The 16,615-nt window shown below is 39.1% G+C and overlaps 1 protein-coding gene across 4 annotated transcripts in view; it reads right to left on the reverse strand.

Moving 5' to 3' along the window:
- The window catches only part of LOC5569948 (dynein heavy chain 3, axonemal), a 47,329-nt gene that overhangs the window by 17,459 nt on the left and 13,255 nt on the right, over positions 1-16,615 (reverse strand). For 2 of the 4 annotated variants that reach the window (XM_001658799.2, XM_021848439.1), the window contains exons 3-10: positions 7,329-7,456; positions 4,322-5,045; positions 3,289-4,259; positions 3,042-3,226; positions 2,707-2,972; positions 1,412-2,632; positions 1,034-1,352; positions 2-972 (exon numbers count right to left, since the gene is read on the reverse strand). In XM_001658799.2, coding sequence (XP_001658849.2) covers positions 2-972; positions 1,034-1,352; positions 1,412-2,632; positions 2,707-2,972; positions 3,042-3,226; positions 3,289-4,259; positions 4,322-5,045; positions 7,329-7,456 — 4,785 coding nt within the window. Of the gene's footprint in view, position 1; positions 973-1,033; positions 1,353-1,411; positions 2,633-2,706; positions 3,227-3,288; positions 4,260-4,321; positions 5,046-7,328; positions 7,457-16,615 lie in introns of all 4 variants that reach the window. The other 2 variants (XM_021848438.1, XM_021848437.1) reach the window with 1 other exon arrangement.

Raw genomic sequence — 16,615 nt, forward strand, 5'->3', positions numbered from 1 at the left:
CCGGTGGCAGCTCTACGCCAGGGAAAAGATCTTTGTATATGCCTTCGAAGAGTGGTATATCCTGTTGCAGGAACTTCGGAAGATTCACATCTATGATGGCTCTCAGAACAATCTGAGATTCGGAAAGCTCTGGTTGAGCTCTACGGAGTGCTCCGGCTGCTGTTAACACCGATTTCACTGCTCGCATTCCGTAGTCGTAGTGCGATTGAGACGACAGTTGCTCGGAGCAGAGTTTATATGTATGGACTATTTTCTGTGCCAGAATTCGGGCGTCATCAAATCCGTTCGAATAGAGCGTAATTTCGCCGATCATTGCGTAGTCCGGTACCATCATGGCCACCGTTCGGAAAAGTACCTTCAAATTATCCGGTAACTCTGTACGACCGGCATAGCCTGGATTCATGGTAATGAAAATGTTACAAGTAGGGTCCAATTTCAGAGAAGTCTCCTCGAAAACAAATTTAACGACCTTCCCAGCAATCGCGCGCTGAATGGTCAGGATCTGTTGAGCAACTACTGAAAGTACTTCCAGTTCAATTCTATTGAACTCATCAAAACAAGCCCATGAACCGGACTGTGCCAAGCCCTTGAAGAACTTTCCGAGCGCCTTGTAGTCCAAGCCATCGGAGCAGTTGAAAACCACACACTTTTTAGCTACAGCCTTTGCTAGATCTTTGCAGGTTTCGGTTTTACCGGTTCCAGCAGGGCCTTCTGGTGCTCCACCTAGATTTAGCTTGAACGCTCCCATCAGTGTTCGGAAACAGCGATCGGTCAATGGTGTGGTTACTAAACGACCCGTGTTTCCTAGATATTCCATGCCGTATTTCAAATCCGTTGTCACCATACTGCAAGCAACATAGCTCTGCTTGTCATCGTCATCGATTTTCCAGTAATAGCGAAGTTGCGAAAACCAATTAAAGTCTCCCGGATCCGTAATGTTCTTCTGTACCAAAAGGTCTATTATGTCACGAGCTGTGAAGAGAAATCTAATGTTAAACTAAGAACAGAATTCAAAGATCACAAAACTCAGAACCATGAACATCAACCACAATCAATGCTTCAATTGTAATGGTTGCTCCTGTACTAAGATCTCCTCGGACTAGGTCAACCAGATCACCTATCTGGGCTGTGCATTTCTTAGAGTATTCGGCTAGCTTATCGTCTTTGATTGCTTCCTCTGCCTCTTCGGTCCATTTCAAACAGGAAACTACCTGCACCACTTGACCAGGCCAGTGCAGCACCCAAATTTTACGAGGATCTTTGAAGTATGACTCGTACGATTGCCAAATCTGCTCCTTGACACTTTCCAACATTACGACCTCGACCTCTTTGAGCCATTTTTCGACCAATCCCTAAAATGCAGATAACTGTTAATACCAGAAACTCTTACAATTAATACGGTGCCTCCAACATTAGCCAAAGCTGGGTTGATTTTCCTGGTGCAGGGGATCTGCTCCTGTTCGACCGAGGTGAATGCTGTGATTTCCATTTGCGTGTCAAATTGCAAAGCATTGATTCCTTCGAAACATTTCTTCATATGTGGTTGTACACGCATCGGATCTTTGGTCTCGGACAGAATTTCCAACAGTTCATCATTGGAGAGGAAGAAAAATCGTGCAAAATAGAGTCGCTTCTTTTCCAGGTACAGATTCAAGCCTCGTTGAATATCTTCCAGGTCTTTCAAGGCAGTCCTCAGTACGTTCAACAGATCAGGGAAGTCCGTCGCTTGGATCACGTGTGGATCAGCGATCGTATGACGCATCAGTTTGCGGAAAATCTTATCCACGGACTTGAAGTGCCGCCCTTCGGTGGGCATCTGACGCATGATATCCTCGGAACTGAAGATCGGCTCAAGGTACATCCAGGTAGCTTGAACTTGCAGCCACGTATCAATGATATCTTGCATAGAAATGAGTTTGTCCTCCCAATTGGTGGCCTTCGGGCCAAGCGCCGCAATGTAGGGTGAACCTCGCATCGCTTGCGCCTTTAAAATGTGATCGTCAAGCAGGGTTTGGATATCGTCTACCGAAGACAGTATGGACATATCCGAATCGCGATACTGGACGCACACAAATTTAACGTCAACCCATTCCTCTTGCATATTCACCAGCTGTATGTTCAGCTCGTACTCTTTACCGGCTGCATTGGAAATTTCCTCCAACCGGTTCTGAATCTTCATCACGTCGATGTCGACCATCAGACCAAGGGAATTCTGTACCGCTGGATTTACCTCTTGACCTAGTTCCTCAGATATCTGCGCCCAGTGGCGCTCGCAAAGCCCTTGCCGGCATATAGCTTCCAGTATGGGGAGATAGATTTTGAATTTATCAATTTTCATGCGAATCTGTTCAGCGACCCGTTTCGCTTGAGGACTTCCAGATAACTCTTTCAGCAGAACACTGATTGCGTTGAACATTTCATCAACCGCATTGCTAATAACGGTAGCATCCAACTCTTTGAATGGGCCAAAGTACCACACTTCATGGCATGTATCAAATTTATATGCCGTGTGCCAAAGCTTTTCGATTGGCGCCATTTTTTCGATCATTTCGTTCAAGGCCGGGAAGAAGGACAGGTCAATTTGAAGGAGATTCTCTTCTTCGTTAATCTCTCTGGCTTCTTTGCTACATTTCTGAAAAATATAAAACAAAACAGAATTTCGGAAACATTGAGTCGAGGTCATCAAACGCGCAGTAATAGGAATACCTCCAGGATCTCCATCAAACCATCAACCGTATCGACCTTCTCCCGCAGGTCGTCCAGCGAGAGCATTTCGCGAATCTCGCGTGTCCGGAAGTGGTCCATTTTTTTCTTTTCCGTGTTCAAATACATCTCGAATCGGCCGCGTCTTTCACGTAGTGCCGTTTCCAGATTTTCACGTACCACCGACAGACGGGCGCCGCTGAGATCAAGCACTTTCTCCAGCTCCTGGGGCCATAGAAATAGACGCGAATTCAGGTTGATGTCTTCGGCTGGAAATATAAAGCCTAGCATCAGAAGAGTGTACTTTTCACGAACCAATCGAGGATCCCGCATATTACGATCTAGTATGGCGTAGGTCAGGAGGAAGAGAACACGTTGCGCAACTTGCTTGATCTCGGTCTTCAGCTGGTACATTCGCTCTTCGCGGCACTGCGTAAGATAATTTTGAAGGGCGACCACTTCCGGAGTTTCTTTCGGACGCTCACCAGCCTGCAGAGACATGTCTTCAAACTCGTCGGATATTCTGGAATCGAATATTGAGTTCATTACGTAGCGGGTTCGGATTATGAATTCAAAGCAACTCACCTTCGGTTTTCAACCTGATTCAATGTAATGAAATAATTGATAACAAAAGCTTTTAATTCTTTGACCAGATTTTCCAGAACTCGGTTGAGTCGACTGTTGTCTAACATGAACAAATTCAACGGAATAAAATCTCTCAAGAAATAAATTCCATGAAGGAGCTCGGTAAACTTATCGACGAGGTCTTTGAATATATCCAAAGACGGTAGTTCTCTTTGTGAAAAAATGCTTTCTGTGATGACCTTCATCTGGTTGGCCAGGACTGGGAAATAGTACTCATACATGGGATATAGATATATGGTTGGACCTGTTTGGTTGGCGATCACAATGCTTTTAACTTTTTCGTATAGCTTGTGCATATCTGCATTATCTTCTCGAATGTAGTGTAAATACCCGAGTTGCTTCTTATCTTGCGTTAGGTAATACTCCAAACGAGGTATCTTGTATCCCACTTTCAAAATCTTCACAAAATAGCTTTTGAAGAGGTCGGGGAGTTCTTCCATGTAGGGATATATGATGATCTTGCCGCTACTTCCCATTATGAATGATGTCCTCCGCTCTTCCACCGCTGTTGTCATTGGATCATCTGTCGATTCTGATGTCAGCAAACTCGGATCATCATCGTCCGCTTCGTAGAGGGACATGTCACTCTTTTCCGTATTCTTCTCAATCTCCGTATCCGGTTTGCCAACGACCGATACTGTCAAAGTCATGAAAGGTTTTATTTTGAGCTTGCAGGACTGCGCTCCGGATGGCGTATCTCCACCGCGATAAGCTTCCAGTGCATCGACGAGATGATCCAAGCTTTTTTTGATCATGCCTTGCAAATGGTACGACGTCAAGGCGTGAATACAATTGAAAAAGATCGTTCCTCGACCACCATGGATCGAGCTACGCGGCACCAGATCTTTCCAGTACTTACGCATGACATCGACCAAATCGGCAACTCGGGGCATCCAGTCATTGATCAGTATCTGAAAACAATAATCTATTAATACTTACCTTCCCGGAATCAACATTCAACCAAATAACTTACGTCACGAGTAATGCGGCAACTATTGTGAATCGTTTCGGTGATCTTGTCGGCGTGCATTGGGATGTCTGTACTGTAGAATTTGGCTGCATCTACCACCAACAGGTTCCCGTACAGTTTATGCCACAACAAGTTGATAGCCTGCAGAACAGGATGGTTCACCATAAGAACCTCCTCGAGGCGATTCTTGGCGACCTGTATCGAGCACTTCCACGGAACTGGAGCAATCAGAGTGGCGATCGGAAACTCGGGTGGTTCAACAGCAAGTTGTAGGCGTTTTCGTTCTTCCTCCGATCGAAGGATGTACCGGACGAATGATCGCTTAACATGATAGCGATAGTCTTCTTGTAGGTCCATCAGTAGGATAGTCAAATAGACGGCCTGATCTCTGGGGACGTTGTGCTCGGGGTCGAAAATGTAATCTAGTAGGATCACCTCCGGGTAGATGTTGGGCCATAGTTTTTCCTCCTCCAGAATGAATTTGTGAGCTTGCTTCAAGTAGCTTATTCTGGTGTCGATGCGGGGAATGATCTTTTTGATCAAGTGCGATGGATAGTGTTCAATTTTTTCGACGGCCAATTCCTCCAGTAGGTTGAGCGTTCGCTGACGCATATTTTCGTCGAAATTTCCGATGGCTTCTGCGTAGCGTTTTTCGAATTTTTCAAGAATTTTGCGCTTCTGATCATCCGGATGAACTGGAAGCAGCGCTTGAAGGTATCTTAGTTTCCTAGGACCAATAGATAAGGTTAGAAAAATTCAAAAAGCGATATTGTACAAGTTGAGAAGGATTTCCAAGTGATTAATTAAAAAAAAATCTTGACCACATCAACGAAAATTCATTTTTTGCCAATGAACAGTTTGAATACTAGCATGGACATTCGACCACTCATCAACTTTTACATACGTGTTACAGCTTTGATTCGTTCCAACCAATCTGAAGGCTTTTCAGCTGTTCTTGCTCTTCCATAAGTAGAAAAAGTATTCGACAGTGTTTGACATGGAGTAATATTAAAAACTATAATTTTCCAACATACATTGTTAGAATAATCCCAAGTTATCTGTCGAATCTAACATTCAGGTTAATTATCAGAACTCCTAGTCTGAATAATGTCCAGTAAGGGCTGGTGTTCTTCAAGGCAGCATTTTGGAACCAATACATATTTACAATATTTTTACATTTTACTTACCTGAGTTACCTCAGGTATGTCAAAAATCTTTTGTGGAAGACACAGTCCTCTCCACTAAAGGACGAAGCCTGCGCGTCATTTGTAGCAGATCGCAAAAAAAAAAATTACAGTCGACTCTCCACAACTCGACTTTTATGATCACTTATGCAAGGAGCAGAGTTGCTTGCTGTCACTATCAAAGCTTGAAATTTGCTGATTTGTACAGGCCGACTGCAATACAATTCGAATCATTCCGTATCACATCAACATCATGCTGTCTACTCAATCACCAGTGCATTGATGGCGATAGACTATGGATGTCACTGATGGGTCAAGTTTAGCCTTAAATTTAGCAAATGAAATGGCAATTTATCGGTATGATATTCTTGATAGTGCTGCAGACGGATTAAAACTGTGTGTTGGTCACTGAAAAACATTAATAGCGTGGGTAATTACCTCGTGATCACTCATTCTGCAGTGATTGTGATCTAGAGTGCGATGTCGCATCACCGCTGTTAGTTGTCAGATCAAAGTGATATTGATAGTTCGCAATTGATATTGATAGTTTTAGTCCATCAGTCATCAGCTGATATCCCAGTGAACCACGTATCGTATAAGAATGTGCATCCAAAATCACATATTCATGCGTCCAAAATCAGAATTGCACAAGATGCCATATTAAGCGTTATCAATGTCAATACAAGTTGTATATAAATCCCCAATACGATTCATAAACAACAATCTGTGTTGACAACAAAACATGTCGTAAATAGTGCAACATAGAATCACGTTATGTTATATAATTTGACAGATCATATATCAATCCAGTAAGCATCGTATGAAATCGCAATAACTTAGCAAAAATTACCACCCAACCATCTGCTGACGATTTGCCTCAAAGAACAACAAAATGTGTCGCTGTACATGAAACATGTATTAAGATTGGCAAATAATCGCTCTTCAAACAAGTAACCCTTGGTGGTACAGTGGTAAGGTGCACGATTCCGGATCCAGAGGTCCCGTGTTCGAGACTCGCTGCAAACTTTTTTTTATTTTCTTCCAAATTTTGTGGCATCGTATATCTGATTGAAGAAAGTCCGAAAAAGTCGTGCCAAGTACGCATATAGCCTCCACTTTGGTAGGTATATAGCCTTTTCGTGCATTCTATACGATTGAATTGATTCGTATAGAATGATGTACAGCAAAAGTTATACCAACCAAAATGTTCACTGGGATAACTGATATTGTGCAACTCTGGCAAGGAGACAATATCATTTTGTTGATAGCATTTTGAAAAATATCTTTGGACCCTTTTTTCAAAATATTTGAAAAATCCCATATTTTTACTAAAAATTTATTTTTTTTGTTTTTATCTTTTTAAACTTTTATCGCACCTTGCAAGTCCTTTATTCACTGCCAAACCAGAAATGATCCATGTCTCCCTATATGAAAATGGGTTTTCAGATGGATATCGAGTTATGAAGGGAAATTTTCTTCCCACGTGGCATCGACTAGTGGAGACATCGAGTTATAGAAACATCGTTTTATGGGGAGCATGATGTATGAGAATTTGAAGGGACCGCAAAATCCATCGAGTTATAGAATATATCGAGTTATATAACAAACTCGATGTATTCTATAACTCGATGGATTTTGCGGTCCCTTCAAATTCTCATACATCATGCTCTCCATAAACGATGTTTCAAACAATTGGCCAGATGCTATTATTATTAAGAGTCGACTGTATTTGCATTTCACTTTTATTTTCTTTACTGCGGCTTAATAAAGTGAGCTTTTAGCAGAAGTATTGAAGCGTAACCATACTTAGTGCAAACCATACTTACACGCTTTCATCCACTTTGAGCTTTTTGATGTACTGCTCATTAGTCAGCCGTTTCCGTTTCACTTTAGTGGGATAAACATTTCTGTTGCTTTTTTGGGACGATGAGGACGATGACGATGACGATGTGCACTAGAACAGAAAGAAAAATCATTTTAGCACCACAGATATACAGGCTCCACTTATACTTAGTATCGTTAAACGGGGTATCTTTGGTATTGCGGGTAGCTTCGATAGAGCGGAACTCACAACTTATTAACGAAACAACATAATGTATAATAAATACTAAGTTAAAAAGGGAATGCAATAGTAAAGCGTATCAATATGTCACTTCATGTAAGAGCTATTTTCGTTGAAGGGTCTATTTCATTTTAATTTTCATTTTGCTGCGTTTGATGGGGCAATAAGAGCGCAAGTCAATCCAAAGCCGATGATAGGAGGAGATCTTGAAGTTTGACACAAATATTGATATGGTTCCGCACATATTCCATATTGATCATTTCCTGAGGGGCACATGGAACCTACTACGGCATGACCTGTGCATCTTACTTTTCTAAATAGGCTTCCACAAGTATGATTATGAAAATCTATGTTTGAAATGGTCCCTAATAATATAAACATGACTGGAAGTGCAAACATGACAGACCCTATATTCCGGAACCACAGAATCACAGAAATGGTCATATTTCGAAAGTTTTCCAACGAATCTTTGTGCGTCCACCAGCATTCGGCAATTAGTTCTAGTTCCTAGTAAAATGATGAACATCAAATAAGCCTTGGTACGGGTAAAGTGCTTCAGAAAGATCCGACAGTCATCGGTTCCAGCACTCAACGTCAAAGTAACTTGAGCACTGAACTAGGCCAAGAATAACGAATATCAGATTATATTGAAGCCCAACAATACTTACAGTGAAACCACCATGAGTCGATATTGAAGGGACCATCGACTTATGGAAATATCGAGTCATGAAACAGCAATCCTTTGAAAAGCTGCTTCTAGGGACCATCATAGTAACCATGAAATTTTGCTTGTAGTATGGTTCCATGAGTCGATATCGAGTCATGGAACATCGACTCATGGAGGTATCACTGTATAATAGATGAGCTAGATTGTAATAAAAATTAAAAAACTTGGTGTTTAGAATTTGTAAAACCGAAAGAAAGATTTACAGGTGGTTGAGAACGATAGAAGCACAGACAAACAGACGTAACATTGGCGAACTTTCCATCGACCACTCATTTAACGGTCATTTCAAATACGATATGTTATCAACCTCACAACCAGTGGCGCGCGCATCGTTTTTGTTCGTGTTTAATGTTTCACGCTATCGCCATTTGCAGGTCTTGTTGCACAAAACAGTCTTTCGTGTAAAATGCTCACCAGATGATGATAGTGGAAGCTGGGCGATGGATTTTAAAGAAATGTGTTCTAAGTGTTACATCTGTTTGTCTGTGCTAGAAGTCTGTTACGATGAGTTTTTGCCAAACACGTGTGCCGACCCTGAGAGGAAAAATTACAGGTGAGCAGGCTCGGGACGAGAGGACGTCCATGCCATAGACGCGTGGGCGTCAACGGTAGTTACAAATTGTTAATCAAGTTTTAAAAGAAACAGTTCAAGATGTTTTGTATGACCTGGCCACATACTGAGTTATTCCGGATAACTGATCCCCGGTACAAGTGGCGAATACCAAGTACAAAGAAAGATCAGATCATGTGAAGATTTGTGTCGTGAACTCTATCGCCGATGAGTTTATGTCCAGCCTTTAGCTAGTAGATATAGTATTTTATCACCTTTACTAAATCTTACCTCTTACTTATTACTCCACTCTATCTTCCACTCACTCATACTTTTTTTTTCATTATCTCTCATACTCGTATAACAGTCCCATTTGAATTTTCATCACTTTTAAGATTTCTTCGTGAATCATGTTTATTATTAGTGTACTTCTAGGTATCATACCTAAAATTGTATTTTTGTATGAACGAAATGTGAAAAAAATATCAAATCAGGTGCGTACCATATTGAAAATACCCGAATAACAGTCCCACTGGTAGTTTAAGATGACATTCAAGCAAACCTCTTCCTGTTATGATTTCTATAATTTTGGCTCGTTATTTTCATCCCATAAGAAGAATCAATTCTGCAAATTACAGTATTTTAAACCATCTTTATTCCATAACAAATATTGTTATTGCTTGAAATAACTTATGGTGCGATAAGTGATAGAATAATATCTAAATGTTAATCCTAATTAGAGTCTAAACTAAAAATAAGATAAATAGCTACCCTCCACCAAGTCAAACCTACAGCTGCCATTGCCCTCGTCTTCTGACCAATTATTAACGAAATCTTCGGTTCAGCTTCCAACGACATGGAGGGGAAGGCTTTTTGGGTCAACATGGGAATACGCAAATTACCTACCACTGCAGCACACTGGTATCGTCAACTGGTCAAACTATGCATGAGCCATATCCAATGCTAAAAAATGAAAAGATCCAATAAATAAGGCAGCATTATGAGTCTAAGAAATGTCAAATAGCTCTGCCGAAATCTAGCTGAATTTGCCCGCCTGGGTACCTGTGTTTCAAATCCAATATAAACGTGCTGCAAAAGAATCCAGAGTACCGTCAAACGGGGTAACTTGCAACAGGGGTGAAACTTGCAACACAACGACATGTAACTGAATTGACGTTTTCTAAAGCATCAAGTTAAATTGTTCTAATTTGTTACACCGGTCAATGACCTTAGGTATAAAAAGAGAGGTTTTGGTGAGGATTTTGGTATTATTTCTACTTTGGTTGGTTTGCTGGAGGAGAAAATCATATCACACGTTTGATCGTATTAAAACAAGGCGGAAAATCGTTCCTAGTACCATACAAACGGGTTATAAATATTATTCTAGGTATTTGCTTTTCACTACAGTATTTAATAGTGTACAAAAGCACTATAAAAAAGTTTTGTTAATTTCACGTTTATACACTGAAAATAATTGAAAACGTTTTTGACTACCCTTGTGGGGTAACTTGCAACAGCAATTTTAATCTCAATGGCAAGATGTTTTCTGCCGCTTGTCATCAAAAACACATGAAAAAGCAAGATTGAGCATTTATTTGTAGAATTACATTAAAATTGTTAAACCTCAACCAACTTATTACGCGTTTGGTAGAAAAAAGTTACATTAATCGCATTATTATTGGAATTTATTATATTTTATTCGTGAAAACTATGTTTATTTCTTAAAATATGTTTTAAATGTAACTTGCAGATCTGTCATTATGAACTTTTTGCATGAAATATAAATATAGCTTTTTTCAATGACCAACAGAGGCCATTTCAAGACATGCGATCAATATATGATACGTTGCTTTAGTTAAAACATGTATGAAAAATATCTTATGTGAAGCAAAACCTCAAAACCATTGCAGTTGAATGAAAAGTAGCACTAAAACTTTTAAATGGCTTTCTACTAGCCGTCAAGACTTGTGATTTGCTAAAAATTTCCTCTTGTGGAACATATAAAATACAAAATCAATCGTTTTTTTAACCGTATATGGTCAATACTCATAGTTAAATCGAAAATAATGATTTTTCAAAAATGATGGTACCTAGTTTCTGTTTATTGTCATGTTTTTACTGCAGTTAATTATTTAATGATTTAAAAAACGGTATTGATAACATTTTTGATAGTAAACTTCAGTCTGTATTGTATGTTGCATGTTACCCCACATCAGGGGTAGCATGAAAAAAGCATATTTTCAGCCTCTCCTGATCCCAGGAAAACAAATTTTAATACAATAAATACCACATGGCATTCTTTACGTAGCGATTAGGATACCAGATTGTATTTGGTTCATCTAAGTGCTTAAAATTTTCGTCCAAATAGATTTGAAGTTGAAAAGTGTTGCAAGTTACCCCGTTTGACGGTACCTTTCCTATCGGCCGGCAGCAAAGCTTTCATCAAATTTAGGAATGTCCTCAGTACTGTCACTATCCACCGTTAAGTTTAATATTTTACAAGAAGTATTGTAACTAGAAGATGAGAGCACTAATAGTAGCAAAAGTAAAAGTGCCTTGGAATCTATAGTAAACTTGGCTTTAAATGTGTCAAGGTGCGCGATAACAAAGTAAGTGAGTCATAAGTAATGGGACTGGTATGCGGGTGTATTTGAATATGATGAGAAAAGTACTCGGATAACGAGTCCCATATGCAAGTATCTTGGATTTGTACATAAAAAACAAACGTATTAACAATATTTTGGTTGTTGATCATTTTCTTATTCTCTAATGATAATGTGTTGAGGGATGCCACTAAAATTTTCTGCAGCAGGCAGCGGCGCTACGATTTTTTTTTTTTTTTTATTTCTTTATTAGTATCATTCCAAACATTACATTCATTTCTTATATCTAGGTGTTCTGTGTTATTTGACAACACTATCATCCTAATTTGGTAAAACAAATTTAAGATTTAATTAACATTTTGTTAACAACATATTACATTTCATTTGCCGTAGCAGTTCAGTTTTTTTACAGGTGAGTTGATTTCACCTGCTTATAAGAGAAAAAAAAAACGTTTTTAATATACTTAACCTAACTTAACCTAAACATATAACGCATTAATCGTGGCAATAGAAGATTGTAACGATTTTTGCCTGAAATTATTAATGATTGTATTTGACATTTGTTCCAATGTTTCAACATTGGATATTCTATGTAACTCATTGGTACTATACCAGGGAGGAAACCTCAGAATCATTTTCAAAATTTTATTTTGAATTCTCTGCAGAGCTTTCTTCCTGGTATTACAACAGCTAGTCCATATTGGTACAGCATACAACATGGCTGGCCTGAAAATTTGTTTGAATATCAACAGCTTGTTCTTAAGACAAAGTTTTGATTTTCTATTAATAAGGGGATAGAGACATTTTACATATTTATTACATTTGGCTTGAATGCCCTCAATGTGATTTTTGAAAGTTAAATTCTTATCTAGCATGAGCCCTAGATACTTAACTTCATCTGACCGATTTATTGGAACCCCTCTCATCGTGACATGTCTACTTGAAGGTTTCAAATAAAGAGCTTTTGGTTTATGTGGGAATATTATTAGTTGAGTTTTGGAAGCATTAGGAGAAATCTTCCATTTTTGCAAGTATGAAGAAAAAGTATCCAAACTTTTTTGCAATCGACTACAGATGACACGCAGGCTTCGTCCTTTGGCGGAGAGGCCTGTGTCATCCGCAAATAAAGATTTTTGACATCCCTGAGGTAACTCAGGTAAGTCAGATGTGAAAATATTGTATAATATTGGTCCCAAAATGCTGCCTTGAGGAACACCAGCTCTTACAGGAAGTCTTTCAGATCTGGAGTTTTGATAATTAACCTGAAGTGTACGATTTGACAGATAACTTTGAATAATTCTAACAATGTATGTTGGAAAATTAAAGTTTTTAATTTTACAATCAAACCTTCATGCCAAACACTGTCGAATGCTTTTTCTATGTCTAGAAGAGCAAGACCAGTAGAATAGCCTTCAGATTTGTTGGAACGGATCAAATTTGTTACACGTAAAAGTTGATGAGTGGTCGAATGTCCATGGCGGAATCCGAACTGTTCATTGGCAAAAATTGAATTTTCGTTGATGTGGGCCATCATTCTGTTCAAAATAACCTTTTCAAAAAGTTTACTGATGGAGGAAAGCAAACTGATTGGACGATAGCTAGAAGCTTCTGCAGGATTTTTGTCTGGTTTTAAAATTGGAACAACGTTTAGAATATTCCATTTGTCAGGAAAATATGCTAATTGAAAACATTTGTTAAATATATCAACTAAAAATGATAAGCTACTTTCTGGAAGTTTCTTGATGAGGATGTAGAAAATTCCATCATCGCCAGGAGCTTTCATGTTTTTGAATTTTTTAATAATAGTTCTCACTTCTTCCAAATCAGTCTCCCAGGCATTTTCGAAAACGTTCTCTTGATTGAGAATATTTTCAAACTCCTGAGTAACTTCATTTTCAATTGGACTAGTAAGTCCTAAATTAAAAATGTGCGCACTTTCAAACTGCATAGCAAGTTTTTGAGCTTTTTCGCAATTAGTCAGTAATAATTTGTTTTCCTCTTTCAATGCCGGTATTGGCTTCTGAGGTTTTTTCAAGATTTTCGATAATTTCCAAAAGGGCTCAGAGCCAGGGTCCAATTGAGAAATTTTATTTTCAAAATTTTTGTTTCTTAATTGAGCAAAACGTTTCTTTCTGCAAATCCTGCCATATAATTTTCATAACAGGATCGCGAGTGCGTTGAAATTGCCTTCTCCTCACGTTTTTAAGACGGATCAAGAGTTTAAGATCATCGTCTATAATCACGGATTCAAATTTTACTTCACATTTTGGAATTGCAATGCTCCGGGCTTCAACAATGGAATTTGTTAAAGTTTCAAGAGCATTGTCAATATCAAGTATAGTTTCTAAAGAAATGTTAACATCAAGATTGGAGTCAACATACGTTTTATATATATTCCAGTCGGCTCGTAAATAATTGAAAGTGGAGCTGATAGGATTGAGAATCGCTTCTTGGGATATTTGAAATGTAACAGGGACATGATCAGAATCAAAATCAGCATGAGTAATCATTTGGCTACAAAGATGACTAGAGTCGGTTAAGACCAAATCAATCGTAGATGGATTTCTAGAAGAGGAAAAACATGTGGGGCTATCAGGGTATTGAATTGAGAAATATCCTGAAGAGCACTCATCAAATAAAATTCTGCCGTTGGAATTACTTTGAGACTTATTCATTGACCGATGTTTGGCATTAAAGTCACCAATGCGAGTCAATTTTCGCAAGTCAGTCTGGAGCAAATTAACTTGCTGTCCAGAGCATTGAAAAGGCAAATAGGCAGCTATGAAAGTATATTTACCAAACTGTGTTTCAACAGAAACACCTAAAGTTTCAAAAACTTTAGTTTCAAATGATGAAAACAGTTGATGTTTTATACGCCTATGAATGATGATTGCAACTCCCCCACATGCCCCATCAAGTCGATCATTACGATAAACAAAAAAGTTAGGATCTCTTTTGAGTTTAGATCCAGGTTTTAAATACGTTTCGGTAATAACTGCTATATGCACGTTATTAACCGTAAGAAAATTAAACAGCTCGTCCTCTTTACCATTCAGAGAACGAGCATTCCAATTTAAAATATTTAAATTATTATTTGGATCCATTAGAAAAACGTAATCCAATAACAATTTGATTAGTAAATTTTACACCTACTTGGACTGCTTCAGTCATAGTGGTGGCTTTGAACATTGCATCAATCATTAGATTCAATTGTTCAGTTAGAAAATTAAAATCAGAGGCAGACATGTCATGTGATTTCCCATTGGAATATCCGGTAGACGAAGAAGCGGAGTTACCTGTGGCGGTAGGGTTTTTTTCCATTTGATTTGAAACAAGTAGAATGGGTACCCATGGATCGAACAGGGGAGGAGTTCGAATTTCCTGCTACGATATCGGCAAAGGATTTACCGTGGGTAGATACATTCGAAATAGAAAGATTCGAACGGCTACCCGACGGAATAAAATTAGTTTGTGAATGAGCATGATTATGATCTTCCTGATGGGTATGATTCATGATCAAGCGATCGTTAACTGAAAAATGAACATTGTTCGATACACTACCAGGCAAATTCCGGAAACGACCGTTATCGTAACGGATATTATCTTTCATCTGCCTGGCACGAGCCACAATGACCTTTTTGCGTGAAGGACAATTCCAATAATTGGACTTATGGTTAGCCCCGCAATTACAACATATGAATTTGGTGGTATCTTCCTTCACTGGACAGACGTCTTTGGCGTGAGAAGAACCTCCGCAAATCATGCATTTAGCATCCATGCGACAATTTTTTGTACCATGACCCCACTTTTGGCACCGACGGCACTGAGTGGGGTTCTGGTAATTTCCTCCAGGTTTCTGGAAATGTTCCCATGTCACACGGACATCAAACAAAAGTTTTGCTTTTTCTAAAGCTTTAATATTATTTAGTTCTTTTTTGTTAAAGTGAACTAAATAAAATTCTTGAGAAAGCCCTTTCCGAACAATGCCAGATTGGGTTCTCTTTTTCATAATGATTACTTGAACAGGGGAAAATCCAAGTAAATCATTTATTCCATTTTTGATCTCTTCAGGTGATTTATAGTCACTTGAGAGACCTTTCAAGACAACTTTGAACAAACGTTCAGTTTTGTCGTCATAAGTAAAAAAATTGTGCTTTTTCTCTTCAAGATGTTTGAGAAGAAGTTCACGATCTTTAAGAGTTTCCGGCAAAACGCGACAGTCTCCTTTCTTTGCGATTTGGAAGGAAACCTTGATTCCCCTAATGGAGTTCAAGATCTCCTGCCTAAATCCCCCAAATTCGGAACAACTGACCACGATAGGCGGCACTCTTTGCTTCCTCACTTGAATCAAAGAGCCTGGGCTAGAGGCTGCTTCGATTTGGTGTTCGGAAAATTTGTCTAGAGCATCGAACTGATTGCTCATTTCGATACAATTATTCATTTCACCCTTGGAAGAAAGTTCGCATTCCGGGGAAACGTCCTTTCTTCCATTCTTGCCACGTGTAGTGACAGTTTTAAAACCCACTTTTTTGGAAGGAAGTAGTGAATTCAGAGATTCACCCTTCCTTTTGTTAGTTGTTGATGCCATGTTTAATTAATAAACGAAAGAAGACGTGACCTTCGAAAGGTTTTTTTCCCAAGACGGTGTCCAAGAAGGATTACCACCGCTAGCTTTCGCCAACGGGTCCAACGAAAAATCGAAGGCACGGGTCCAAAGAAGGATCGTAAAGGGATCAATAGTAGAAAAAATAGTACTGAAAAGTACTGTTGTAGTAGCACTGAAAAGTACCGTTTATAATTTTAGCACTGAAAAGTACTGTTTTTTTAGCACTGAAAAGTACTGTTTTATTGCTTTAGGTAGTTTTTAAGAAAACTTCCAAGAGCAGAGAGAATTCGTGTACGCACAGCACGAAGGTACGATGCGCACTGCGGCGCTACGATCCATCCCCGAACGACCCATCACCCCGAATGACATTACCCCGAATTCCAATTTCGTGGGGAAATGTCATCAATATCATCATGTCAAGATAATTGTAAATTCGGGGATATACCATTCGGGGTAATGGAATTCGGGGTAATGGTACATTCAGGGTAATGGAATTCGGGGTGATGGCATTCGGGGTAATGGGGTAGAATCTGATTTAAGTACAAAAAACATTTTTCTATGATTT

Source organism: Aedes aegypti, chromosome 3 (genome assembly GCF_002204515.2).
Source record: "Aedes aegypti strain LVP_AGWG chromosome 3, AaegL5.0 Primary Assembly, whole genome shotgun sequence".
Classification (NCBI taxonomy): Eukaryota; Metazoa; Arthropoda; class Insecta; order Diptera; family Culicidae; genus Aedes; species Aedes aegypti.